The 27,951-nt window shown below is 40.4% G+C and overlaps 1 protein-coding gene and 1 pseudogene across 4 annotated transcripts in view; one reads left to right on the top strand and one right to left on the bottom strand.

Moving 5' to 3' along the window:
• Positions 1 to 27,951, bottom strand: part of Diaph1 (diaphanous related formin 1) — a 92,973-nt gene that overhangs the window by 12,714 nt on the left and 52,308 nt on the right. For all 4 annotated transcript variants that reach the window (XM_027398055.2, XM_027398054.1, XM_035440173.1 and 1 more), the window contains 2 exons: positions 4,163 to 4,261; positions 158 to 252 (listed from right to left, as the gene is read on the bottom strand). In XM_027398055.2, the coding sequence (XP_027253856.1) occupies positions 158 to 252; positions 4,163 to 4,261 (194 nt within the window). The remainder of the gene's footprint in view (positions 1 to 157; positions 253 to 4,162; positions 4,262 to 27,951) is intronic.
• On the top strand, positions 9,067 to 11,457 carry LOC118238280 (annotated as a pseudogene).

The raw sequence follows: 27,951 nt of genomic DNA, 5'->3' as shown, positions 1-27,951 counted from the left end.
GCTTGTGAGATGGGGGATTCCTGAGTCTGCTGAGGTACCCTGCCCACAGCAGCTTCTTCAGCCAGCATTTTGAGTCAAAACTGGGGAAGGAGCTCCTGCTCACCGAGTGAGGCGGTGAGGCTGCTGTGCAGCTGTGCAGAGCCTCCTTGTTGCTTACCTGGATCATAGATTCCGTGAGAACAGCCTCATTCACCTCCAGGATAACACTCTTAATCTCTTGATAGGGCATTCGGAAGGAGCCCAAAAAGATGGCTGCCAGGAGAACGAGATAGAAAGACAGGTTCACATCTTCTTCCCTGTTCCAGACCATCCTGAAAGGCCACTCTGCCTATGTAGTTGAAATCAGAACCCTAGTCCAGTGTTCGAGCTTCTGCTGTCACCTATTCCCACACACAAGCCACACCATAGCACATAACAACTCTACTGCTTAGCACTTTTGACAAATTCCATGCCTGTGGTAACAGGAATATCAGAACCACTTACCTCCTCTCCCACAAAGCTTCCATTGCCTTGACCATTCTTAACACAGCCAAGTTCCACTCCTAAGAAGCATACCCTATCCTTCCAGTTCCCCCATGTTCTAATGTGACTCCTCAGTCTATCAAGAGTCTTCTCTCAGGGCTGGAGAGATGGCTCAGTGGTTAAGAGCACTGGCTACTCTAGCAGAGGGTCTGAGTTAGTTCCCAACATCTAGGTTGCAGCTCACAACGATCTGTAACACCAGTTCCTACAGATCCATCATTCTCTTCAGGCCTCCTTGGGCTCTAGGTACACATACATACATGCAAGTAAAACACTTAACACATATCAAATAAAGTCTATAAAAGCAGCTCTTTCTCTTGATGACCCACCCCGGCTTCTCCATCTGACCCCATGTAGCCCCGGCTGTCCTGGAACTCGCTCTGTAGATTAGCTTGGCCTCCTGAATGCTGGGATTAAAGGTGTGTGTCACCATATCTGGCCCTTAAGGTGACACTAAGGTCCTTTTCCTTCAGCATATGCAGTCAAGTCTATTGTAAAAGTCTTCGACTCAATGTTCCCCTCTACTACCAACATCTGCTTCCTTTCCTTTATGGAATTTTGAAAACACAGTAATCTATTTTTCTTTTTTTCACTACTAGAGCTTTCATCCATTATATCCTCACAAAGCCAATGAAAAGGCAGCAATCAGCTAATGAACTCTATAAAAGGTCCTATCTCGTCACCCTTGACTCAAATCTACTAGCCACTCTGTTCTTAGTGAACTTGCCTCATTCAGTGTATTGTTTCCACCTTCACTCAAGTGTCACTGTCCTTCATCTCCTCAACCACTTAAGTCCCAGGAATTCTGTCTTTCTATCCTGTACCTTGCCTTTTCATCCTTATCACCTTAGTCTTAGGTCCTGATCAACTCATTAGTTTAAAACAGCTCATCTTCCTTCCTACTCTTCTCCTACTCAGAAACTGAGCCTGAAAATCACCTGCCAAAGCAGCCTGATTAAAATTTCCACAGTAACTTCCACAGCTGTAATGACCTGCAGTTCTGACTGTACCAAGCCATCTCGTACACATGGGCTCACCCCTCCTGAAGTGAGCTAGTCCTTCTCTTCACTTAACTCCTTCTAGACAGTCTTCAACCCATTTTAAACAGCACCTTCTTGAGAATACTCTTGGTCTCCCTTCAACACTCACCATGTGTGTAGATGCCTTCTTGCTAGTGCTTGCCTAGGTATTCTAGCACACCCTTATGGCAGTTAGTCACCCTCAGTCATTGTTTTATTTCCCTGTTTCCACCAGACACTAAGTCAAGAGGACAGAGACTGTCTGACTTGGCTTTGTATTTTTAGGACAAAACAGGTACTTCTGACTCCTAGACTATTCTACTCTAGAACAATCTAATTCTATGCCCTCCTCCTCTAGTTCTGAGGAACTGAAACAGGGCCTGGGATGTGCTAGGCTAATGCTCTATCTACTGCTAACAACACTCCTAACCCCCCAATTCCTTGTTTGTTTTTTGTTTTCTTCCATTTTGCAGAGTGAACATAGATTTATTATGGAAAAGTGAGAGAGAACTCACAGGAGTGAAAGGGGTCATAAAGGAGACATAATGATCCAGATTCCTTTCTAAACTGTTTCCCATTTTAATATCATCCCACTGAGAAGAATAATGTACTACATTATAGTCTTCTCTCGTTTTTCTAAAATAATTACTCATATTTTATGTTCCTAGACACATTCTTAGGAACAGAAATTAACATTAACAGTCTCTCTCTTTTTTTTTTAAGATTTTATTTATTTATTATGTATACAACATTCTGCTTCCATGTATATCTGCACACTAGAAGAGGGCACCAGATCTCATAACGGATGGTTGTAAGTCACCATGTGGTTGCTGGGATTAAAGTCAGGACTTTAGTCTCTTTAAAAAAAAAAAAAAAAAAAAAAGAGGCACGCTTTTAATCCCAGTACTCGGGAGGCAGAGGCAGAGGCAAGCGGGTCTCTGAGTTCAAGGCCAGCCTGGTCTACAGAGCAAGTTCCTGAACAGCCAGGGCTACAAAGAGAAACCCTTTCTCCAAAAACCAAAACAAACCACCCACAAATACATACCACAGTCTTTCATTTAGCAATATCTATGAATATTAACCTAAGGTTATACGGTCAAGCATAATATAAAAGCCATGCTTGCTTTGAAGCATACACTACAACTGGAATGATGAGCATGGTCCTGTGTGGGAAAGGCCTGCACATTTATGGAGCATTACTTAATTCCTAGTGTGAAACTTTAGGTTATTTTTTATTTTGTTTATTTTGTTTTTTGAAACAGGGTCTCTGTGTAGCACTGGCTGTCTTGAAACTAGCTCTGTAGAACTGGCAGGCCTCGAAACTCAAAGAGATCCATTTGCCTCTGCCTCCCAGAGCAAAGATTTACTGTCTTACTATATCACTCTGAATGTATCTATGGGTATGTGTACTAGTTTGGGTAATTTTGGACAAGTCTTAACATTTGAACTTTAGTTTTCTCATGTGGAAAAATAAAGACAGTAACTATAAGATTATGAATGAGCTTATGGAATATATACTCTTTCATTTATACAACACATGACTAGCATGTACCTAATAAAGCCTGGTCACATGCCAGACTCTCAAATATCTGTTGACCAAAAAGTGAGTATTGTATTACCCAGCATAAAAGAGGTGCAGATCGCTGCCAGGCGTTGGTGGTGCACGCCTTTAATTCCAGCACTCGGGAGACAGAGGCAGGTGGATCTCTGTGAGTTCAAGGCCAGCCTAGTCTACAGAGTGAGTGCCAGGACAGCCTCCAAAGCTACACAGAGAAACCCTGTCTCGAAAAACCAAAAAGAGGTGCAGATTGCTAGCTGAGATGAACAACAAGAAGGACAACACTGATCCTAACCACAAATCAGACAGTAACTACATCACCTGTGTGACATGCTGAAGTGAACGTGTGGAAGGCTCTCTAACCTGAAATTTTTACTAATTGGAGTTCTCAGTCCAGGTGGCAAGTCAGAACAGAAGAAATATGGTACTAAATGCTTAACTTTCTGGGGTTACTGATCCTATTCTGACAAGTACAAGATTTACCTCACTTATTTTAAATATAAAGAATTTTAGTTTAACTGAAGCCACAACAGCAGCTACATTCCTTCTTAGAAAACAGAAAGAAATGCATGGAGGCTGAAATCCTGGGGAAGATGATTTCCTGTTGACATAAGGAAAAGTAGGACTTTGAAAGAAGTGTGGCAGGCATGGTGGCATCCACCAGTAACCCCCGCACTCAGAGGCTGAAGGATGAGGGCTGTCAGCTCAAGGACAGCCAGGCTACGTACCAAGGTCACATCTCAACCCCTCCCCAACCCTCAGTAAAATAAGATAAGTAAGGGAACTCTGAATTTAAAACCTGATACTTGCATCCTCTTAGCTCTATAACTAGATATATTCCTAAAGCCTTTACCTGTTTCCTTGACATAAAGTGGGACACTTGCCAACCCTGCTGTGCTACTGAAGGGTCTGATGAGACATTGTTGCCTCACCATGCACTGCCTGGCACAGAGCAGGAGTTTAATAGGAGGTTTCATATGGAGGGACCTTGGACACGGAGACATCACGTTCTTATAGGAACACGTTCGCAATATTAGATGTTGGGATCACAAGAATTACTCACAGAGATTCTGGGCTGTCTTTGAGTCCAATACTTTTAGCTCTTTTACTTTTTTCTTTTGTACAGATTTCTTTTCTTCTCCACCTTCTTGATCCTTCTTGGCTAGCGAGGGAAATTAGAAAAACACAATTAAGGATAAACCACCTTTATACGTTAGTGAATTACAACTGTCCTGGCAGAATGGCCTTTACTTCCTCTCTGTCTCTCCATTATATTCCTTCAAGGCTAATCTCATTAGCCACTCTTCTATAGCTGAATGCCCCCACAAGAATATCTGCTTCCCATTTCTTCAATAGTCATCAGTAATGCTTTCATCTTTAAATAGAATCTACCTACAGGGAACAGCTAATTCTCTATGAAGAGCCAAGAGTAAATAAATATTTTAGGTATTATAAGCCATATATGGTCCATCTCAACTTAAAGTTTATTTTCATTTTATGTGTACCAGTGTTTTACCTATATGTCTGTCTGTGCACCATCTGTGTGCACTGACCTTGGAGGCCAGAAAAGGGTGTCAGATCTTCTGGAACTGGAGTTACAGACAATTGTGAGCTGCCCTATGGATGCTGGGAATCAAACCCAGGTCCTCTGAAAGAACAGTCAAGTGCTCTTAGCTGCTGAGCCATCCCTCCAGCTTGCCATCCCCATCTCAAATTTTCAGTCCCACTACTGTAGCATGAATATAGTACATAAATAAATGGCATGGCCATACTCTAATAAAACTTCGTTCAAAAACATTTTTGTGATATAGCTTTCTGACCCCTATACTAAGGGTCTCCTACAGTTACTCTTAGGCCTACTAAAAAGCTTCATTATCTTTCAAAGTCCACACTGAACATGGCTTTTCCCTATAAAAAATGGTTTTAGTTTCGCCAACTGCTTATGATCTCTCTCATTCACTGGTGAATCTGAGCAAAAAAAAAAAAAAAAAAAAGTATAATAAACTCCTTTCCTTCCACACCCCTCTTCACTATGCAAGCAGCGTATTCACCCCGTTCCACAAGTCTTCCTCAATAAATGTACCCAGTTCTCTGCTTTGATAAACTAATCCTCACTCCATTTGTGATCTGTTTCTTACTCAATATTTTTCAATGCTTCATGACATATATGTATCATCCTGATTTTTTTTTAAAGCCTGTGTTCCTTTAAGTGTGGATGTTTTCTCATTCAAATTCTCATCTCAATTTTGAGCTTCAAGGACACAGGAAAAATATTTCATTACCATTTCTCCAACAGTTAACTATAGCAAAATTCACTAAAAAACGATCAGCACTAGTTCTTGAGGAGGGCTGAGCAGTGCTCAGAAAAGGAAAAAAGGACTGTACTGGGCAGACATAACTCTATAATGTAAAGTGGTGTCAGCTTAGCCATATAGCAATAGCCCTGAAAGTCGAGAAACTAACAAAATCAACTGCTTTTGAGGAATGGAATGCTTGAATACAAGGAGTGGGAAAATACTTTTGAATATACTTTTGATTATTTTTGAGTCAAGATTTTTACTAAATAGCTCTGGCTAACCCAGAACCCTTACTCTTTAGATCCGACTGGTCTCAAGTTTTCAACAATCTTCCTACCTCTGCCTTCCAAGTAGTGCGATAACAGACATGTACACTAATGCCTGGCTTAACATAGGCCATTTTTATAACATTTGATAGTGAGACCACATATAAAATATTTGGCAAAAACAGTAAGTTATATGACAAAAGGTACACGAAACTATTAAAAAGTCATCCTTGGGCTGGGTATATAGGTCAGTAGTAGAGACAATGCCTAGTACCACAGGGTAAATGTCATTTATCCCTTTGACCTAGGAGTTCCACTTTAAGAAATGAAACTGTTAAATACATGAAGAGTCATTACTAATGACTTATTGAGACATTAACTTGTGGAGGGTTGTGTTGGGCAATGAAAATAAGACAAATTAACAAAATACAAGAACATGCTTCGTTTTAATAAAATGAAACAGACTACGCCTTCCCAAGTGATGAGATAACTATGTTATATGACAGTAAGTGTTGTGAAAAGAAAAATCAAGCAGGGAAGAGAATCAGAGACTTGGCAGGGAGATGGATTAAAACCTTAGGTGGGTGGGGAATGGCTGACTGAAAAGATCATGTTTAAGTAAAGGCCATTAGAAGGTAGGGGAATGAGCCTGTGTCAGCTAATCTTGGTTGTCAACTTGACTACCATCTATAATCAACAAAAATCAAGCTGCTGGGCATGTTTGTGCGGGAACTTCTCTCCTCTCCCACACTCTTCATTTGTTTTTTGAGACAGCCTGGCTGTCCTGAAACTCAACTCTACAGACTAGACTGGCCTGAAACTCAGACATACACTTGCCTCTGCCTCCCAAGTGCTGGGATTAAATGTGTGTGCTACCATGCCTGGAAAGTTTACATTTGTTTCCAATTTATTATGTGTAGAGATCTGTGTAATTTGATATAGGTACCATGTAAGTACTAAAAAGTCAACAAAAGCCGGGTGTTGGTGGCGCACACCTTTAATCCTAACACTTGGGAGGCAGAGGCAGGCAGATTTCTGAGTTCGAGGCCAGCCTGGTCTCCAGAGAGTGCCAGGATAGGCTCCAAAGCTACCCAGAGAAACCCTGTCTCGAAAAACAACAACGACAACAAAAAAGAGTCAACAAAATACAGTAAGTAGAGTAAAGCTAAAATAGAGTGCTACTATGGAAACATGTCAAATGACTACAGAAATAGAAAAAATTTCATGAACAGGTGCAAACCAACTCACATCAATGAACAAAGGAAGATCTAATCAGGGACTGGCTAACTTCTGACTGAAGTACTATACATGATGTGCTGGCTACTTTTATGTCTCCTTGACATAAGCTGGAAGTGAGAGTCACTGGGGAAAAGGAAGTCTCAGCTAAGAAAATGCCCCTACCAGATTGGTCAACCTTGTGGTGCATTTTCTTGATTGATGACTGATATGGAAGAGCCCAGCTCACTGTGTGCAGTGCCACCCTCGGGCTGATGGTCCCGAGTGCCGCAAGAAAGCAGGTTAAGCCAGCCATGAAGAGCCAGCAGTGTCCCTTCATGGCTTCTGTTCCAGCTCTTGCCTCCGCATTCCTTCCCTGGCTTCCCTCTTCCCTCTTATAAGCTGGAAGGTAAAATAAGCCCTTTCTTTCCCAAGCAGCTTTTGGTCATGGTGTTTCATGTCAGCAGAAATCCTAACTAAGGCAGACAATAAATAATTTAGGTTAGCACATCCACTTAGTTCTGCTGGTAAAATATGAAAGCAGTGATCCATAATGACTATTTGAATAGATGGCTGTGATCCAAGAAAAAACCTTAATAACAAGATGGACTGGCTACAATTGCTGATTTCTGATCTAATCCACAGTGCTACAACAACTGGCTCTCCACTTCAATGATTAAGGGAAAAAAAAAAGAGGCCATGAATTTTAGAGATCAAGGTGGGAAAGTTTACAGGGAAAAAAGGGAAGAGGAAAATGATGTAATAATATTATAATTATATTTATATATAATTATATATATTATATTTATATATTATATTATAATCCCCCCAAACCCTGTCCAGTCATAACAAGAAATTAAGATGGTATGAAAGACAGTCTGGGGCTGGTGAGATGGCCCCAGAGGTAAAGGCACTTGCCTCCTGGATGGAACCCACACAGTGGAAGGAGAAAATGGATTCTTACAAGCTGTTCTCTGGTCTCCATGTGTGTGCCATGGAACATGTGCACTCCTCTACCACACATGATCAATGTTTTAAACAAAAGATAGTCTGGTTTGGTCCCATGACATTAAAAATATTCCAATATAATGAAAATAGTCTAATAAATATAGAAAAAAATGACAACTTAAAGGAAAATGATCTAAAAATGCTGGTTTAATGTTCAGAAAACCACCCTGAACACATGGAACAGTTGCTATGAAATGGTAAATTGATCTGCCCAAAGTAAGGAGTACAGCGTGGCTCTCCTCATTAAGTTGGGAACTCAAAAGGACTCATCTTGAGTGTGAATGTGAACCTGGAAATGGTAAACCATGGGGCTCCCCCAGACAGTTCCAAAACAACAGACAAGCCCTGGCACAGCTCAACCCCAAATACTGCAAGAAATTTTCCAGACAATGTTAACATCATCTGGAGTTGCTATAAGTTTTTATGTACAATATCTAGCCTTAAAACAGATTTATAAAACATACCCCCCCCAAAAAGAACCTTTATCCAAATTTCAAGGGAAAAAAATCTAATTAACATACACAATACTACTCAGCTAATGGAGCAAGTGCAAAAGGATTTACAGCCATAATTAGTCATTCGTGGTGTAGGTTCATATCTTGTACTTGTTGGTTTTTATCAACTTGACACAAACTTTGACACATCTGGTATCAACAGAGAAATGCCTTCATCAGATCACCTGTAGGCAAGTCTGCAAAGCATTTTCTTGATTAATGATTGCTGTGTCTGGCTCACTGTGTGTGGTATACCACCTCTGGGTAGGTGGTATTGGGTTGTGTAAGAAAGCTGGCTAAGCAAGCTATGGAAGGCAAACTATAAGGAGCAAAGCAGTAACCAGTGTTCCTCCATGGTCTCTGCTTCAGTTCATGCCTCCCGGTTCCTGCCCTGAATTCCCTTCATGAAGGATTGTAAGATAACATAACGCCTTTCCTCCCCAAGGCGCTTTGTGGTCATCTTTTATCACAGCAACAGAAACCAAAGTAAGACACATAAGCCCTATAATCCTCCATTAGAGGGGTTGAGACAGAACTACCACCATGAGAGCTCAAGGTCAGCCAGAGCTACAAAATTGAGATTCTTTAAATAAACAAATATTTAAAAATAAAGAAACAAAAAACTGTAGGTAATATGTTCAAGAAAATTGGGGTGGTGGAAAAGAAAGAAAAACAAAGAAGGAAAGCATGACGTAAGTAGTCAAAACTAAGTTCTGGTGTTGTGCTGGTCAGTCAACCTGACACGAACATTGGAAAGAAGGGAACCTTAACTGAAGGATCATCTACCTCATCAGATTGCCTGCAGGTAAGTCTGTGGGCATTTTAATTACTGATGTGGGAAGGCCCACATCAGTTCACTGTAGGTGGTATCACCCCTAGGCAGTATAAGAAAGCAGGCTGAGCAAGCAATGGAGAGCCGTTAGTAGACAGCATTCCTCCATGGCCTCTGCTTCCTACCTTGAGTTCCTGCCCTGACTTCCCTTCATGATGGACTCTAAGCTGTAAAATGAAATAAACCCTTTCCTCAAGTTAGTTTTGGTATTTTGGCAATAGAAAACTGGTTGGTGGTGGTGCACTCCTTTAATCCCAGCACTCAGGAGACACAGGCAGGTGGATCAAGGCCAGCCTGGTCTACAAAGCAAGCTCCACAGAATGGCCTAGGCTACTAAGAGAAACTCTATCTTGAAAAATTAAAAAAAAAAAAAAAAAAAAGCAACTAGAGAAGAAATTGGTGCCAGAAAAGTGGGATTACTGTGACGGAGCTGGCCATGTTACATTAGGAGAATGGTGGGAGGGTTTTAGAGCTAAGGGCTGGAAAATCCACTGAGTGCAGAGAGAAATGCAGATTACAGAGACCTGACTTGTGACGTTTTGAGGTAAGAGTGGAAGTCCCTCAAAACTCTATAGTGGTTATTCCTGTGCTATTTTGTATTAAGAATCTGTGGTTTGGGACTGGAAAAATGGCTCAGAGGTTAAGAGCACTGGCTGTTCTTCCAGAGGTCCTGAGTTTAATTCCCAGCAACCACATGGTGGCTCACAACCATCTATAATGAGGTCTGGTGTCTTCTTCTGGCGTGCAGGCATGCATACAGGCAGACTGGTGTATACATAATAAATACATCTTAAAAAAAAAAAAAAGAATCTGGAGTTCCCCATCCACTTTCCAGCTGCTGGCAAACAAGAAGTCTGCTAAAAGATGAAGCCTTGGCTATTGCTGCTCTGAAGAACCTGCCCACGGAACTCTTCCCACCACTATTCAAAGGCGCCTTTGATGGCCAACAATCGAACATCCTGAGGGTGATGGTGGCAGCCTGGCCCTTCCTATGCCTTCCTGTGAGAGCCCTGATGAAGACCCGACCTGGAGACCTTGAAGGCTGTGCTTGATGGCCTTGATTTGCTTATTAAGCAGAAGGATGGACCTAGGAGTTGCAAATTAAAAGTGCTTGATCTTCGGTATGCTCAACATAACTTTTGGAAGGCGTGGGCTGGAATAGAAGATGGTGTCTGCTCTACAGATCTCATTAGTGAGACCCAACCAGTGGGGGGTCATCCCATACAACAGGGAAAACAGGTTGTGACTGTAATGATGAACCTTTCCCTCAAGTCCAGTCATCTCTGTAAATACCAAAAGTATTTCCACTGGTGGGCAAAGCAGAGAAAAGATGTGCTGCAGGTGATCTGTGAAAAGCTGGAGTTTGGGGCTATCCCTGTCTATAAGTCCCTAAAGCTGCTGGAGGGATCTGAGCCAAGCTCTATACAGGAGTTGTAAGTAAATGCATGCTGGGACCTGAGAACACTTGCAATGTTTGCCCCTGGCCTGGGCATGATGAGAAACCTTCAGAAACTCTTTATCAATGAAGTCTTCACGCCTTTGGAATGGATTATGACCCGAGAGATGAAAGAATGGTGTTTTGCAGAGATCATTTCCCAGTTCTCCCAACTCAGCAAGCTCTAGCATCTCTATTTGAATAACGTCTTCTTCCTGAAAGAAAGACTGGACCAAGTGCTCAGGTCCTTGGAGAGTCCCTTAGAGACCCTTGCAATCACTCACTGCATGCTGTCAGAATCAGACATGAGGTATCTGTGCCAGTGTTCAAGCATCCATCAGCTCAGACATCTGGACCTGAGTGGTGTCAGCTTTATAAATTTAAGTCATGCACTTTTAAGAAGACTGCTAGAGAGGCTGACAGCTACTCTGCAGACATTAAAATTTAAGGGCTGTATGTTCATGGACTTTCAAGTAGGTGTCCTCCTCCCTGCTCTGAGCCAATGTTCCAGGCTGGTTGAGGTGAATTTTGTGAAGAACTTCTTATCTCTGTCAAGCCTTAATAAGCTGCTGCAGCACACTGCCAACCTGAGACTTCTGACTCTGGAGATGTACCCTGCCCCTGATGAAGTCTATAATGACATTGGTGATGTCCTGCCAGACAGATTTGCCCAACATTGTTCTGAGCTCTTGGAAACAGTAAGGGATGTAAGAGAGCCACAACAGGTCTACTTTGTGAGTAGGAGATGTCTAGATGCCATGAATTCTGTGACTATAACCTGGAAGCCTCACTATGTTCATGTTGGAAATGAATGATGAGAGATTACTTTTGGGCTCTGGGAAATGAAAGCCAGGACTCAAGTGACTCATTAGAGACACAGAACATGTCTGTTCAAGGGTTTTGGAATTATTTGAAAATGATATATTTTCATTGATTCAGGTGAGAGAAGCATTTTTGAACACTAACATTGACTGAAGAAAGAAATGGTGTTGAGCATACAATATTCTCATTATTCAGCTGTGATCTGTCTTCTATGGATATTATTTCCCCCATTATCCTTAGCATTATAGCCTCCAATAAGTTCAATAAAACACTTTTGAATGAGAGAGAGAGAAAAAAAGAATCTGTGGTTTCCGGTTAGTTGGAGCTGAAGAATCAGGTGTGATTAACAAGAAACCAGCATCAGTAAAGTAAAACCTTTGCTTTACTGGGACAATTACTGCTGGTTAGCCAGGACTGAAAAAATCATCTGTGATTAAAGAGAGCAGAATCACTGAGGTGAAATCCAGGAAGTTATTTCCTCAGGGTCAACACACAGAAGCTGTGGTCCAGAGGAGACCAAGGCTGCATCTCAAACTAGCAGCTGAACTGGCAATGTGTAAGAGTCTCCTAAGTGGTGGTTTGGAAAGCATGAGGTACCATGAAGAGCAGCTGATGCTTAGCACTGTGAGAAGCCAGGAGAGGCATTGGTCAAGGTGCAGCCTCACAGCTGCAGTGAGACTCAGAATTTGAGATACCAGGACTGTGGGTTGAGCACCAAGGACAGCAGCGGGTGTGGCATGGAGCCAGCTTGAGGCTAAGAAACAAGCTATATGTGCTGTGCATGGCAGAGCTGGAGAGATGAGGCTACTCAAGCCCTTTGGAGCTCAGAAATGCACAAGTGAGTCCCAAATGTCAGACACTGAGCTATTTACACAGTTGAATTTTGGTTTTGCTTTGATCTTATGTAACTGTACCCTGGTTCATATTTTGAAACTAAATTGGTTAATGCACTCAATTTAGAATTATGCTGTTTTCCTTGTGGATTTGCCCTGTATGGTTATAAAATGAGTCTGTTCACAGTTATTAGAGAAGACATTTCTGTCTGATACTGGTCTAGCTTCAGCAGTTTTCTTTTTTGCTAGTATTTCTTATAACTGGCATTTCTTCTGCCTGTTTCACCATTGGTATATATTTCTGTCTTTAATGTGTCTCTTGTAAGACATGTTATACTTACTATGTTTGGTTAATTTTCATCTCTTCATAGGAATGTATTTAATTCTTTTGAGCTGGTCTATTCTGCATCACTGCTTGTTTTCTGTTTGATTTTCCTGTTTCAGGTCCTTTTTTTCAGATAGTGAAAGAATTAACATCCTTATTATAGTAACTATCAAAACAAGTAACTCTTTGGAAATGCTGGCACATGCTGGCAATTCAAGCATTCTAAAGGCTAAGGTAAAAGGATTGTGAGATCAAGGTCAGCCCAGCCCAAAACAAACTGTCTTAGGGTTACTATTGCTGTGATGAAACAACATGACCAAAAGCAAATTGGGAAGGAAAGGGTTATATGGAACACCATATTAACAGTTCATCATTGAAAGCAGTGAGGGCAGAAACCTAGAGGCAGAAGCTGATGCAGAGGCCATGGAGGGATGCTGACACTGGCTTACTCAGCCTGCTTTCTTATGGAAGCCAGGATCACCAATCCAGGGACAGTACCACCCACAATGGTACCATCAATCACTAATTAAGAAAATGCATTACAATCAGATTTTTATGGAGATATTTTCTCAAGTGAGGCTCCCTCCTTTCTAATGACTCTAGATTGTGTCAAGTTGACATAAAACTATCCAACACACCAAGAAATAAAACCAAACCAAACAAAAAAACAAACAAAATATGAACACATTTAATAAACTTGATCTAATTTATAAAATACATCAAAAAATGACAAAATACTTTGTGTGTATGTAGCATATAGCACAAAATTTAAAACATGCTAGGTGAGTATCAATCCTGAACAAATGTCAAAGGATAACTATCACAGCAATACCGAGCTAAAATTCAGTTAAAGGTAACTACAAAATTCCTAACTATTTGGACATTGAACAAAAATTAAATAACTCTGGAGTCAAGTGGGATATCAAATCAGACACCAGAAAATATTTTAAGTGGGATGAAATCAACACATGACATGGAACAATAGAACACATGGAAAACAAAAACACAATGGTAGATTTAAGCCCAGAGTTTCAAATAAGTATGTTAGACAAAAACAGGCAGAGACAGGAGAATCATCACAAGTTTACAGGCCAGTTAGTCAGTCTGGTGTAAGCAGCAGTGAACAAGAGACCCTGTCTCAAACAGGGTGGAAGACGAGGTTGGATATGTAAAGTTGTTTGAAGCCCTGGATTCAGTCCCCAGGATTTCTAAACTATTCATTTAACTGTGCTGTGAAGATTGATAACCCCAAGCTCTTTACAAGAACATCTGTTCATAAAGACATGATTAAAAAAAATACCACACAAATCAATGAAACAAAGAAGATACCTGAAATAGACATAACTGACAACACATTAATATTTGGAATATATAAGAATTCCTTTTATTTGTAATCATCACAATTACACAATCCTATGTATACCAGTAACAGCTGCTAACAACACAGAAGGGAAAACCAGATACTATGTGCCTCCTGAAGAGAAGGATTTATAGAACCTAGTATCCATTAAGAAGATAACTTGGCAAGAACCAACAAAATAAATACAGCCTGAATCTGATTAATTCTTCAGCTCCAATTACTACTTTAAGCAGATGCAGCAAACAAGAGCACACACTATGTGAAACAAGTACAAAATCCAGAAGACAGGACTCCACAAACCAAGGACAGACGGTTATAGCAAATGAATCCTGAGAAGAGAAAAGCCTGCAGAGTAAGGGGACAACTGGAAACCACAGGCTAACAGAAGAAAGAAATCCTGTCGTTTTCAGGGAAACAGAAGGAACTAGAGGACATACTGAATGGAATAAGCCAGACACAAAAAGACAAATAAGAGTTTTTCTTTAAGGAATAGCTTTTAAAAATAAAAAAAAGAATCAATCTGAAAATAGAAGGCAGTCTATTATAGGGACTGGAGAGGAGGGAGGGGAGAGGGGAGAGAGGGGATGAAATTGGGTGAACATTATAAGTGCACAATATATATGTATGGAAATGCCACAATGAATCCACTAATACATATAATAAATGCTAACAAAAGAGGAAAAACATAGGCAAACCACAGTGTTCGTAAATGCAAACTTCAGTGATTATTATACAAATCACGGTGGCTGTTTTTCCTGGGAAGGTTAGTCATAGTTCTAAGGGCCTCCAGAAAGTAACTGAAATGTAGTTTAAAACAATCTTCACTGTATGGCAGTTCCTTAAATTGTACCATCTTGTGTGTGTGTGTGTGTGTGTGTGTGTGTGTGTGTGTGTGTGTGTGTGTGTGTGTGTCTGTGTCTGTGTCTGTGTGTGTGTGTGTGTGTGTCTGTGTCTGTTTCTGTGTGTGTTTTCCGTTTTGTTCTATTTAGTAGCAAGAAACTAAACATTAAAAGAACCCAAACATCATCTGAAGGAAAGAAAGGGAAGGGTGGTAGGAACATGAGTAACACCTTCACTTTCATTAGCTGAAGTATCAATGTACAACAATGGCTGTCAGTGAGGCTTAAAAAAATAAGAGGGGAGGAGAGTTCCAGGTAAGGGATGGAGGCATGGCCTAAGGTTACACCTGGGTTACAGACAGCACAGACAGACTTGAGAAGTATGGAACAAATAATATAATTAAGCAGCCTTGGTGCAGACAGGTGTTCAATTGTAGTTAGTGGTCTGCTTTTTCAGAGTGGTGCTGAGCAAGTGATTCTAAAGATGATAATTAATAGATACTGTCAGAGGAACAAACAGGAACATAGACTATAGAAATAGAAGCCATGGAAAAGGAACCTGTGATGTTAGTGTTAAGGATGATGGGTACTCTGGGTTGGGGGTAGGTGATCAATTATCAATGAAAGAGGGTTTGTGGAGCACATAGACCTTGGTATTGCTCTGGTTCTTCATCTAGGTATTGACTACATAGATTTAAATTTCAGTTTAAAAAATTTATTGACCCATACACATGATTTTTACACTTCAACAAAGATATACCCCCACTTCGCCAACATGCTATATATTTAGCACAGGCAAAGACAACAAGGGAACACAGATAAAAACCGTTTGATTTGTAGAATGATACCATTATGTAAATTCTCAAACTGTTAGGCACCAGGATGCTGTGAGAAAGGCATGGCTCTAGGCATTATGTACCATTCCCATGCTCACATCCTTAGCTAGTTCTGGTTCAGCTTTGACACTGCTTGACAACCTGAATTAAATCGTCACAATACACAAGAACCCACAGGATGCTCTCATATGCCACCTTCCCAGCTCTGCTACAAAAATTCAGCATTAATTAAGTACACAGGTATTATAGCATCTAACATAAAACCTTGCCAGGACTTGTGGGTCCTAGCCTTACTCGATCTATGTAAGCATGGAAGCCCATGATAATCAAACCTCCTACTAAATCAGCTCAGCAAAGAAAGAGGGGAAAAGGAGAATCTTCTTTGCAAAAGAGCATGCGTGTGTGTGAGCACCCACACCCATCCATCCCCCCACCCCCCCCCACAGACTGCTACCATTTAGCTGACTCCTTGTTTTTATGTTCCCAGCTGTTGCAACACTGACCTCTTTAGTTGATTCTAAGTCCTTTCAGAGTGAGACCTACAGCTTCCAAGCAAGGTACAGGGCTAATATGGTCTCCAAATATTGGAGACACCCTGCTGGCTCTGCCAATAAGCCACAACCTACAACTTCTGTGCTGTGCTCTTTCCTACAGCAAAGGGATGGGCTGTTAACTATGGTTGCATAAGTGTCACTCGTTTCAAAAACCGAGAACAAGCATATCAAGCAAGAGGTTTTATCTTATCATTTACCTTTGACTTAGTCTCAGAAATCACCAAAAAGAACATGGGGGTGGAGTGGAAATGCAGTCCAAAAACTATGAAAAAGCCATGACAAACACACAGAATTACTATGTGCTGTCTGTAAAATAGCCCATCAAGTACTATTAGCTCTTTAGGTCTTTTCAAGCAGATATTTAAATACAAGCAGCATCTGGGAGAATACGCTAAAGGTGTGGAATCATCCATCCCAGGGAGACAGTGACTAACAGTGGGTACATACACACTCCCAAAGTTTAAAAGGTCTGCTTGAATTCAAAGGAAAATCATGGTTCATCTCCATGGCATGGTCTGTGTTGAGAGCAGTCTGCAAACTTTACTTTAGGTGATAATAGGCTAAACTCTTGCCAGGAGAAAACAGAGTCTAGCTCCATCTCCTTCTGCAGGTGGGAGAGAATTACTCTGTTGTATTGTGAATCTCCTTGGGAAACCCTTCAGTTCAAAAGCTCTGCTCTGTGAAAAAGGCAAGTCTAGCTGTGCACATTTTCAATCTCAGCCTAAGACAGCCTCCATCTTTCCTTTAAAAGTCTGTAAGTAAATTATAAAGGCAAAAATTAAAAGATGGCACAAGATATATGAAAATAGATCTAGTGACATATGCATTGAATATTCACTATTTAAAAAGAAGGCAGCAACAGCACTCAGGAGGCATAGGTAAGGCAGAGATCTGTGAGTTTGAGGCAGCCTGGTCTACAGGGTAAGATTCGGGATAGCCAGGGCCACAGAACACAGTGAAACTCTGTCTTGAAAAACCAAACCAGCCAAACAAAAAAAACCAACAACAAAAAGGCAGCAAAGCTGAAAAGGAACCTGCATCTACCAACTACATAGTTTGTAGGCTTTTGTGTATTGTTTGCCTTCGATTCAAATAAACAATTGATAAAAACTACTATAAGGTTAACAGAAATTTAAATGCCAGACAGTTGATGATAGAAATTTTGTTTTGTTTTGTTTTGGTAGTAGAACCCAAGAAGAAAAGTCTGGCTTTATTATCAATCAGCAGCCACTGAAGGCCCCTGGTAAAATAAAAACTAGCTTCAAGAAGGGGGAAACAGTAGGGGAGGGTGACAATGAAGAGTAAGTGAAAGCAAAATATAATATACACACATATACAAGAAAATGTTAAGATGAAACTCATTTTGTACAATAAGCAAAAATGTGTATGTGTGATCCTATGTGTAATGGTGGGTACCAAGCACAGAGTCATTACTCAGGGATTAGCCATCTTTTTTTTTTTGAGTCAAGGCTTCTTACTTGGCCTGGAACTCACCAATCAGGCTAGGCTATCTGTCTAATGAACACCAAGGATCCATCTCTCTCCACTTCCCTAGGTCTGCAATTCATGTCACCATGATGACCAGCTTTGTTTTCAAATGTGAGTCATGATTATCAACTACATATAACATGAGAAGTGCATATTTCTCTGACGTGCATGCTAAACTACTTAAGGTTAAATGAAAGCTCAGCGCGTGTTCACTAGTAATAAGTGGCAAAGAAGGGGTTGATACAGGTTGGTAAAGCAAGACTGATTTAAACTGGGTGGTGGATATATAAGAGTGTTTGCATTTTTCCTTTTAAATAAAAGATTTCACTTATTTTTAATTATGTGAGTGCTGGTACCTAAGGAGGCCAGAGGATTCCAATCCCTCTGGAGCTGGAATTACAGGCAGCTGTGAGCTACCTGACATGGATGTTGGGAACGAATTTGGGTCCTCTGCAAGAACAGTAAGTTGCTGAGCCATTTCTCTAGCCCACATTTTTGATTTCTAAAAATTATCAAGAATGTTTTACATGGCTCTTTTATACATATGTGCACATTCATTTAAAAACATTTTTAAATAAAATTGATTCCTAGATTTATGAGGATAATTGCTTCTTTCCAGGCAACTATCAAAAACATATAAGTGCAGACCTAAGAGTCTAGATGAAGAGGGACTATGCTGTCTCAACAACCAGCATCCTCCTACTGCTAGCAGGCATCCACTTTGTTCTTCGCTCAGCTGGCAGGGATTTGCCGCATCCATTGCTCAAGATGCAGGCGAGCAGCCTGCAGCAAGGTGTGTCCCTGGTGAGCAATTGCTGAGTAACGGATTCAGCCTATAGCTGTGCCTCAGCCTGTCTTTCTCCCTCCCAGTCAAACTCCTCCTTTCCTAACCTTTTTTATTCTCCTGCGTCACCAACACAAAATGGAGCTAGCTGGGGGCAAAAACAATCTGTCTAAAATGGCTGAATGCAGTAGGGAGTGCCGGGCAGTGACAAGAAGAGAAAGGGCACCCCTGCTGTCCAACATAGGGACCCCATTTTTTCTCTTTAACTATTTTGCATCAAAACAAACCTAAGATGACAGACCATTTCTGTTATAATCCTGGATATCTATGTTAGGCTCAAGTTTCAAGGAGCAGAAATTAAGGCACAAAAGGGGTAAATATTTTATTTTTTTCAGTATCTAAAGACAGAGTTAAGGCACAAAGTGAGCAGCCCTGGGTCACAGTTACTGCTCAGTCATCGCTAGTAATAGTTTCTAAGAGCTCACAGAAAGGAAGTCCTTCTATAGCACACTATTCCCCAACTTCAGCAATGAGCTAATGGCCCCCAGAGTCCCACAGTTACAGCCATCACTTCCCCAGGAATTCCTGTTCTGAGCCTCTCTCAAAGAAGAACACAAACAGGAAATGGAGGAGTGGGAGTTGCCCGACATCTGGGAAACTAGGTTCTTAAGAATTGCAGGTGGGAATGAGTAAGTGAGACAGAACAAGCAACTCTGGGAAAACACCCTTGATAAACTGGCTGGAGAACCAGTAACATCCACAAAACTAGAAGGTGCAGGCTGTCACAAAGCAACTCTACCCAACAGTCATCTTCACTCTCTAACCCAGGAGGAAACACTACTCTCTGCCCAAGATAAGGTGCTGGTTCTATTCCACAGACAACTCTCCCTTGTACGTCAGATATTCTATGACTAAAAGAGAACAAACATGAAAGGAGGAAAAAGTTCAAATGTCTTCAAACACTGGTGAACCTCCATCACTAGTGAACATGCTGTTTGTCTAATGCCTAGTGTGAGATAATGGTAGTACACAAACACATTAGCACAGAGGTACCACAGGCATTTTTTTAAAAGGCAAGTAGAGTCAAGCATGAAATTTGGGGCCTAACATATTTGAGGCTCTGGATGTGATCACAAGCACTGGGACAAAAATTATATAAAAACTCAGGTAGAGAGCCAGATGTGTGATTATACACTTTTAATCCCAGCACTCAGGAGACAGAGGCAGAAAGTTCACCACAAGCTCAAGGATACCCTGGTAAACACAGCAAGACAGGTGGACTTTGTAACTACTATAATCTCTTTCATAAAATAGGATCTTTGTAAAAGAATCATAATGTCTCAGGGGTATTTGAAAAACAAGAATATCTTACGATACCCATGAGAAACAATAACAAAATTCCTCTGATGGTAACACAGACATTGAATCACTAAGTACACACACCACATTACAGGCCACCTATCAGGCTCCACATGAACTGTTTCTGAAAAAAGATGAGGAGAGTCCAGTCATGAGATACTGTCCATGTAGATAATTTTCAGTTTGTATTCCTTACAGTTAAAACTACATAGAAAAAAAACCCCTAACACTTTAAAGCTATTTATAAGTATGCACCACAGCAGGGGAAAACAGCATGCCCAGGGTGACCATATTGTCATCACTGACCTCTTGACCCAAAACATATACTCATTTGTTGAACCCCACAGAGATAGGTCATTACAGAAGTGCAAGCTCTAAGAATGGGTTCAGACAAACCAGCAGAAATGAATAAACTCAAAGGACAAAGATAAAGCCAGTCAGAACACCTAAGAACCAGATGCTGACAGCTGGGCAGAAAGAAGGGGCAGAGAAAATGTGAGGGAGAAGCATTAAAGCAGTTAGGAGTCTGGGCACTTCACAAATACCTTGGTCACTCAGACACTTTAGTCACTAAGCATCTCACAGATCCTTTCCCATCACACCCAGAACAGTGACTCAGGGAGTGTAGAGAAAAGCTCTGCTTGGGTGTGGGTGGGCAGGGACAGGAAGGACGGGCACCTCCCCACGCAAGGGTTCTGCATGGCAGTGAAGGAACAGGCTGGGACACTGCAAGGGAACAGTGGGCTAGGGTGAGTAAAAAGACAGAAACAAGGTATTAGGTGCAAAGCACATTTCCTTTCTCAAAAGATGAATTATGAGAAAAATAAATATCCCCAAATAGAGTAGGATAATAAGGCTACTCCAACAATGATAAATCACTGTTCCAATTCTTTTTTACTAATGCCCCTGGCCCACTTAGAAATCCCAGTTATAAATATCTGTAAACAATTCAGTATGTAGTTCTAAAAGGCTGGCTTTCAAAATACCCAACATACCTTCATCACAATAATTTTGTCTTAAATGTCAAGCATTTTATAGTTTGAACCAGGATTTTTAAGTCCATAGACAGTACTGATTGACCTATTTCTAAATTCTATTTTAACCTATATACTGCCCTACATCTCATTTTTCCCTTGGCATGTATTTGAGAAGAAACCAGGACCCTGCTAAATGGTGAAAAGCCAAGGACAGTGAAACAGCAGCAGCACAGCCATCCCTAGAAGACATGCTGCCTGCCTTCTTGCCACTTACTCCCTCTCAGCAAGTGCTAGATCTGAACGCAGCAGTCACAGGCCACAGTGTGGTATTCACTTGCTATGAGATTTTAATAAGCAAAGGATATCTTAATCCTTGTGCTAACACACACAAGGCATTACAGAAATGGTTAATTCTGTGGTTAGGCATAAATTAAGCTAGCATGCACAAGGCACTGCAGAAATGGTAAGGTGCCCTATCTGACAGTAAATAGGCAGCCTGCCTAAAACAGAACAAGGAGGGCACACAGCCGCATCTTTTTTTAGATGCTCCAGGGTAATTCCATCTCTGCCATTTTCACCTACACACACCTAAATATGGAACAAACTGCAGATTTCTACACCACTCTGAAACAAAGGATTCTAGAAATATTCTGGTTTATTCTGGCCTCAGGGGGAAGGGAAGTAACAGGATAGGAACAAAACAAAGAGACAGATGGAGTAAACACCCAGCCCCCAGCCTGAGTCTGCAGCAGCAGCTGCTGGTTTTCATCATATTGCTGTTTTTTTTCCTTCTTTGTTCCAGAGCTGGGAGCCAGGAAAGGGTGGAGAAGGGGAGGGGATGAGAGGCAGGACCGTCATCAGCTTACTGAAAGTCATCTGATCATCTCCTCCAATCCCTAGTCTCTGACCTCACAATATGGAACCTGAGCCAAAATAGCTCAACTGCGCACACACCGTGGCGAAAATGAAAATTGCAAGCAGAATAGAAAAAAAACCGGAGACGAGCTTTTTGTAAACTTTTTTTTTTGCACGTTTTCTTGACAATAGGAACACACACACACACACACACACACACACACACACACACACACACACACACACACACACCCTTAATTTAACAGATTTAAAAGAAAACACACTGGTTTTTATAATAGAGTTGGAATTACAATAGGATCAGGAGGGAAAAATGGTTCCATTCCACTCCACAGAAAAGGGTCCCTTCATTTAAATGGGATTCCCTTGCCCCCAGGGGTCTTCAAGAAAAAGAAAGCTTGTTAATGTTGTAATCTGATTCTTTCAAAGAGAAGCTAACTTAAACCAGGATCAGTATAGACAATGAAGCAAATGCTGTTGCTTGTTTTGCTCAGCTCTGACAGTAACTGGACCCAAGCAATTTTAGAAATTCCTTGTTCAAGTATCCTGAACAATAGTCAATTTTCCTTAAAATTCTTTTCTCCTTATTATAAAAATGTTACCACATTATAGTAAATTTACAAGGAAAACATCAAGTTAGAACACTTAACAAAAGTCTAGAATTTTTCACACCTTTAATCCCAGCACTGGGAGATAGAGGCTAGTAGGTGCCTGGTCTACAACAGTCAGAGCTGTTACACAGAGAAACTCTGTCTCAAAACAACAAACAAACAAACAAAATAAAAAATCTCTAGTTTTTAATGGTATTCTGGCACCTGCCCTTCTTTTATTTCTACATATTCTCCTGTAAAACAGTTGTAAAGAAAGGTATTCATCATTTGCTTCTTGCTTCTCTAGGAATCACAGGTCACAAACATTCTTCTTGATTATGAGTAAGAGTTTCAAGGTGTTACAATTACAGGACACTTATATTCTAGAGCAATTAATCTTAAGGACAAACATTCACATGGGGAACTCTAATTAAATGCATTGGGTCACAAACAGAAAGACATGAAAACAGAAGGGGGTTGCTGGGAAGGAGGAGGAAGAATTCAGCAGGAAGGGATAAGAAAGGGTAATGCAGGAGAACATAATCAAAGCGCATTATCTTAGATATGTGTAATGGAATTCTAAGAGTAGCTTTTTTAAAGGAAACAAAAAAAGAGATGATAAAAGCAAGAAAACAATGAGATGTACTAGACTGTTCCTTTGGAGTGCCACATTACACCATGGAGTGGTGTCCCTGTGCCAGCGATACAAAGCTCTGTCCCTGCCTCAGTATCATGCCCAGGTGATAATATGTAAGTCTTCCCTCCCTGCAGAAAATTTTGGTCTCTTGTTTCCATCCCATGAGTTGTTGTACATTTATATACTTGGTGTGGGCAGCTACTCAGAAGACAGTGTGTTATATAAATGGATATACAGAGAACAAGAGGCCAAACACAAGCCGGAACAATTGGGATAACATCACCAGCATTTCAAAAAACCAAAGCTTAAAATAAGTCTTCTAATTTTTGCTACATTCTTGTGTTTACAATAATACTTAGGATTTAAGTGACTAAAATTTTTACATAAAGAATCCTGAAGACATGGCATCAAGGTATAGGACAGCATAGACAGAATGTTATCCCTCCTGGTTAATGCAAGAAGGACAAAATTCATATTTGTATTAGCTTATAATTGTATTTTTAAATCCTGAGATAGAATTAAGAATAAAAACATGATTATTTCTAGAGGTGGGAATGGGAGAATAGGGTAAAAAGGTTGAGTAGGAATGAGATTGTCCTACCGGGTCTTCAGTACAGAAATGCCTGTGCTACCCATGCTGACAAACAAAAGCCGCAGAGCAAACATTCAATAGAAACACTCTCTGAACTTATTGCTGAAAGCCTCGTCCAATAACAGCAAAGAATCTGCTTCAGACTTAAGAATTCATAAAAGAGCATATAAGGGTCCTTCAGATCAGTGTGTTTTCCCAAAGCATCAGCTTTGGGCTCCAATAGGTAACAAGAATGCCTCACATTACTCTCTTTCACAGGCCAGTTCTGCTACCACGCTTACTGGAGATACTATTCTTTCTCATGATTACATCTCTGCACTCCAGCTCTAGGTCTCCACAGCAACAGAGTAACCAAACTTGTATAGGAGTTATGCCTGCAGAGCCCCAGAGCACTCCCCATCCTGATTTCCCCGTTTCACAAAGGTGATGACACCCACCTCTCTCCAACCTAGTCAATCTCTGAAAGTTTCCAGCTAATTCACTGACCCCGGAACGTCAAAACATCCTTCTACAATGATGCTATTGAGATCTGAATGGAAGGATGGCAAGAAAAGAATTTTTTAAAAACAAGTACTTCTGAAATAATGCCTCTAGACAAACTGTTTTCTAATTAATTTCATACCATTCCCTTAAGAACAAGGATAACACTTGTACAGCTATTCTGACACAGGCAATGAAATGCTCCTAAAAGACAAAGTAGAAAGCAGCTTCTAGACTGTAGGAGTGAGAAGACAGAGCAGAAAATGAAATAAACATGCACTAACGAACCAACCTAGACACAGTGTGTGTTAGAATGCATGCTCTGCAGTGCTTATTACATTCTCTGGAACTAGAGCAAGGAGTTATAACTTCAACATGCCCTTATGAAATCTTTATGCACACCAAAGCTGGAGACTGAATAGTACAAGAGAAAATTTAAATACAGAACAATGGCGTCAAGATGGCAGAAGGGTATATTGAGTCTCAAACTAGATGATCAATAAATACATTTAAAAGGCCTTTAATTTTTTTTGAAATCCATATGTCAGATGATAACCCGGGTTTAAATATAGGCACATACCAGAGTTTAAATGGTTAGAAGCACTATAAAGATGGAATTACCTTGAAACAGAGGAGTTTTTAAAAATGCAATGTGTAACCAGTAGGTCAGTTTTAACATGTTTGAAGTAGCTCTTCAATAGAAACAGTGACAGAAATCTACTATGAATATGTTATAATATACACACACATATCTACAGAACTACCAAATTCACTAAAACAAGCCTCCCTTTAAGTCCTCTGCAAGAAAGGCAATGATTTCATGAAGCTATCAGACTAAAAAGCAAACTCTGTCCAGCCTCAGGACCCCCAAAGAAACAATGCTATTACTCTTAAAAATAATACCTTCAAAATTCAAAAGACCAAGATACTAACTGCACCAGGAGACAAGACCCCTGTGCAACACAGTAAAATCTGACAGGCAGCATCTTGCTCTAATTTTACTGATCAGACTGCCAAACAAACCTCCTGACCGGTAGAGGGCAGTATCATAAAAAGTTTGTATCTGACAACAGCGGCAAGGCCGCTCCCTAACGTGACTGCATCACAACCTGCATCACAGCCGGGCGTAACAATGACACATCAAAAATAAGAGAGATCCATGTGCCATCTGGTGGCGAAAAGGAGAAGGGCATGGCTGCTGACAGATTCTCAGAGCCCTGTACTTTAGCAAGAATTAAAAGTTAAATTATCTTTATCTGATGTCACCTTCCTTTAAATCTCTACCTGTAAGTGTTCCCTGGAACTACAACAGCAGACCTCAAGCAAAAGTTACAAAATTCTCTCCTAGTCTGGCTCTTAATCCCTGAAGTACTAGCTGTAAGAAAGCAGCAGGTCCTCTTTGTCTGGTATTGGTATCTGAGGAGGATAAAACATAACTCAACCAAAAACAGCAGCAAAAGATCATAAAAAGTTGTCAAAATAAGAATCAGAGGTTATGATAGACTGTGCCAAACAAAGAAAGCGATTTCAAATAAAGCAGAGGAAAGTAAGAGAACCAGAAGTTTCAGGACAAAAGGCATCTTTGTGTTCATCAATCTCACTGAACAGATGAGGAAAGAGCTAGTGTACGAGGGAAAACCTTAGGTGCAATTATGAGTAAACAGACTAAAACAATATATATTTTTCCTCGTCAGAAATTTTGATAACTTATTTTTGGTGGGAGAAATGAATTGGTATGATCTTATAATCCCAGTGATTTGAGGTAAAAAAAAAAGTCACCTTTCAGAAACCACTGTGCAGAATTATAAAGTATACAAAGATAAATAGGATTTCTCCTGTAGTAATGTTTGCAAAACAAATTACTGAAACAAAATTCTCAATTAGGGATTAGTTATGTATAAAGCTTGTATTATTCATGACAGAATACAACTGTCCATTTGAAATAATCCAATAAACATGAAACTTTAAAAAAAAAGAAATAAGGTAAATTTATATAATAACATCAAGAGGTGGTAAAGGATATTATACAAAAACAAAACAAAAAATGCAGAATAGTATTTACCATGTGGAAACAATTTGCTGTACTAAAAAGTACACATATGCTATGACTATAATTGCTCCTTAATTTTCCAATAAAGTTCTGTTTGATGTTCCCTGTTTTTTTTTTCATATGAACTAAATCTAAATTAATTATGTGAATAACATATGCATATAAAAGGCATCATCAACTGTGGTCACCACAGGGAAGAAGGAAGATTGTTTTGTTTTATATTTTTAGAGTATTTTACACATTATGGCAATGATGGTGAATCATTCAGGAACTGCTTTTAGATAGGACCACAGTAACAGAAAAGACAGAGAATAAGGAACTCAGTGGTATAAGCTTTGGAAGTTCACATTCTGACTGTTTCAATTTTCTCTATGGAGTGCTGAGCCTTTGAGAGAAAAGTGTGAAGATAGCAATTTAGAAAAGGACAAAACTGAGTACACTAGAAATGCTTTAAGGGAACTGGTGGGATGGCTCAGTGGCTAACTGTGCTTGCCACCAAGCCTAGAGACTGAGTTTGATCCTTCCTGATCCACATGGTGATGAGAATCAACTCTTACAGGATGTCCTCTGATTTCCAAAGGTGTACCATGGTACCTGTGTGCTCTACCTCTACCCATACTACATGAATGTAATAAAAAAAAATTCAAATTAAAGAAACAAACCCCAGAAATGCTGAAAGGTCAGTGTGGTAGCGCTTGCCAACGAGGAAAAGAAAAAAAGATTTTATGTTTGAGGTCAATCTGGTCTGCAGTGTAAGGCTAGACTGAACTACGTTACTGAGTTCTAGGTCAACAAGGGAAACATGAGACTCTTATCAAAAACCAACTAAATCAAACCAAAAATACTTAAAATACAACTGTCTAGAAGTATCAAAGGCCAAGCAATGTAACAGACAGATTTGCGGAAAATGGGCAAGAACAGACAATGAGATAAAAATAAGAATACTTACTATCTGGGATGCTAAGAGAAGAAAGCATACCCAGGAAGGAAAGGGTAGTGTAATAAGTCAGAGATACACAGCTACAGAGACAATGTAGACAATGTCGACAATGTAGAATGAATAAGAATCATGGTTTTGCCAACTAATCATGATGAAATGAGAGAGAACCTCAATGGAAGAAAAACACCAGAGGAATGATTATTATAAGGTTCAGTCATGGAGTTTTAGGTGAGGAGTGAAGTCACTGAGGAGGTGAGACAAGCTGGAAGTTCCAGTGTGTCTGGAGGACTGCTGGGGTCACAATACTGAAGAGAAGAGAATGGGCTGGAGATGTGCTGGTGGTGGCAAACACTTAACTAGCTGCCTGAGGCCCCAGTTTTGATCTTCAGTATTGTAAATGTGGGTTGGGGAGGCACACAGGACCGGCATAGATGTTAAAACACCACGCTAATGGAAGAGCCGCAATTATTTATAATGAGTACAGGGAGGAAAAGTGAGAAAGAGGGGAGGAATTGAGAGACTTGTGCAGCAAGAATCTTATTAGAATCATGACCCTTTATATAAGAACTGGGGAAAATCAGGGCTGGGAGATGGTGCAGTGGGTAGAGCACTCTCCACCAAGCCTGATGACCTGAGTTTGATAAGGAACCTATATGATGGAAGAAGAGACCTGTCTCCTGAAAGTCCTGTGACCTCCACATGTGCACACATCCATGCACTCACTAAATAAGTTTTTAACAAAGAATGATACGGTGGAAAGTTAGATTAGAAGTAGCATGGAAGAATAGTCAGGAACTCAGTTTGTGGAGAACTCAAGAATAATTTTCAGGGTCAATAGATGGTAATACAAAGGGACGTGGGTGACATAAACTGGTCTCAGATTCCAAATTGCTGGTTTCTAGTAGAGAAAAGCAGAAGGGTCTGAAAGTGATGAAAGAGAAGAAAGTCAGCACTACCCCATCTCCA

Source organism: Cricetulus griseus, chromosome 2, assembly GCF_003668045.3.
Source record: "Cricetulus griseus strain 17A/GY chromosome 2, alternate assembly CriGri-PICRH-1.0, whole genome shotgun sequence".
Classification (NCBI taxonomy): Eukaryota; Metazoa; Chordata; class Mammalia; order Rodentia; family Cricetidae; genus Cricetulus; species Cricetulus griseus.
This window is presented reverse-complemented; position numbering and strand designations above follow the sequence as displayed.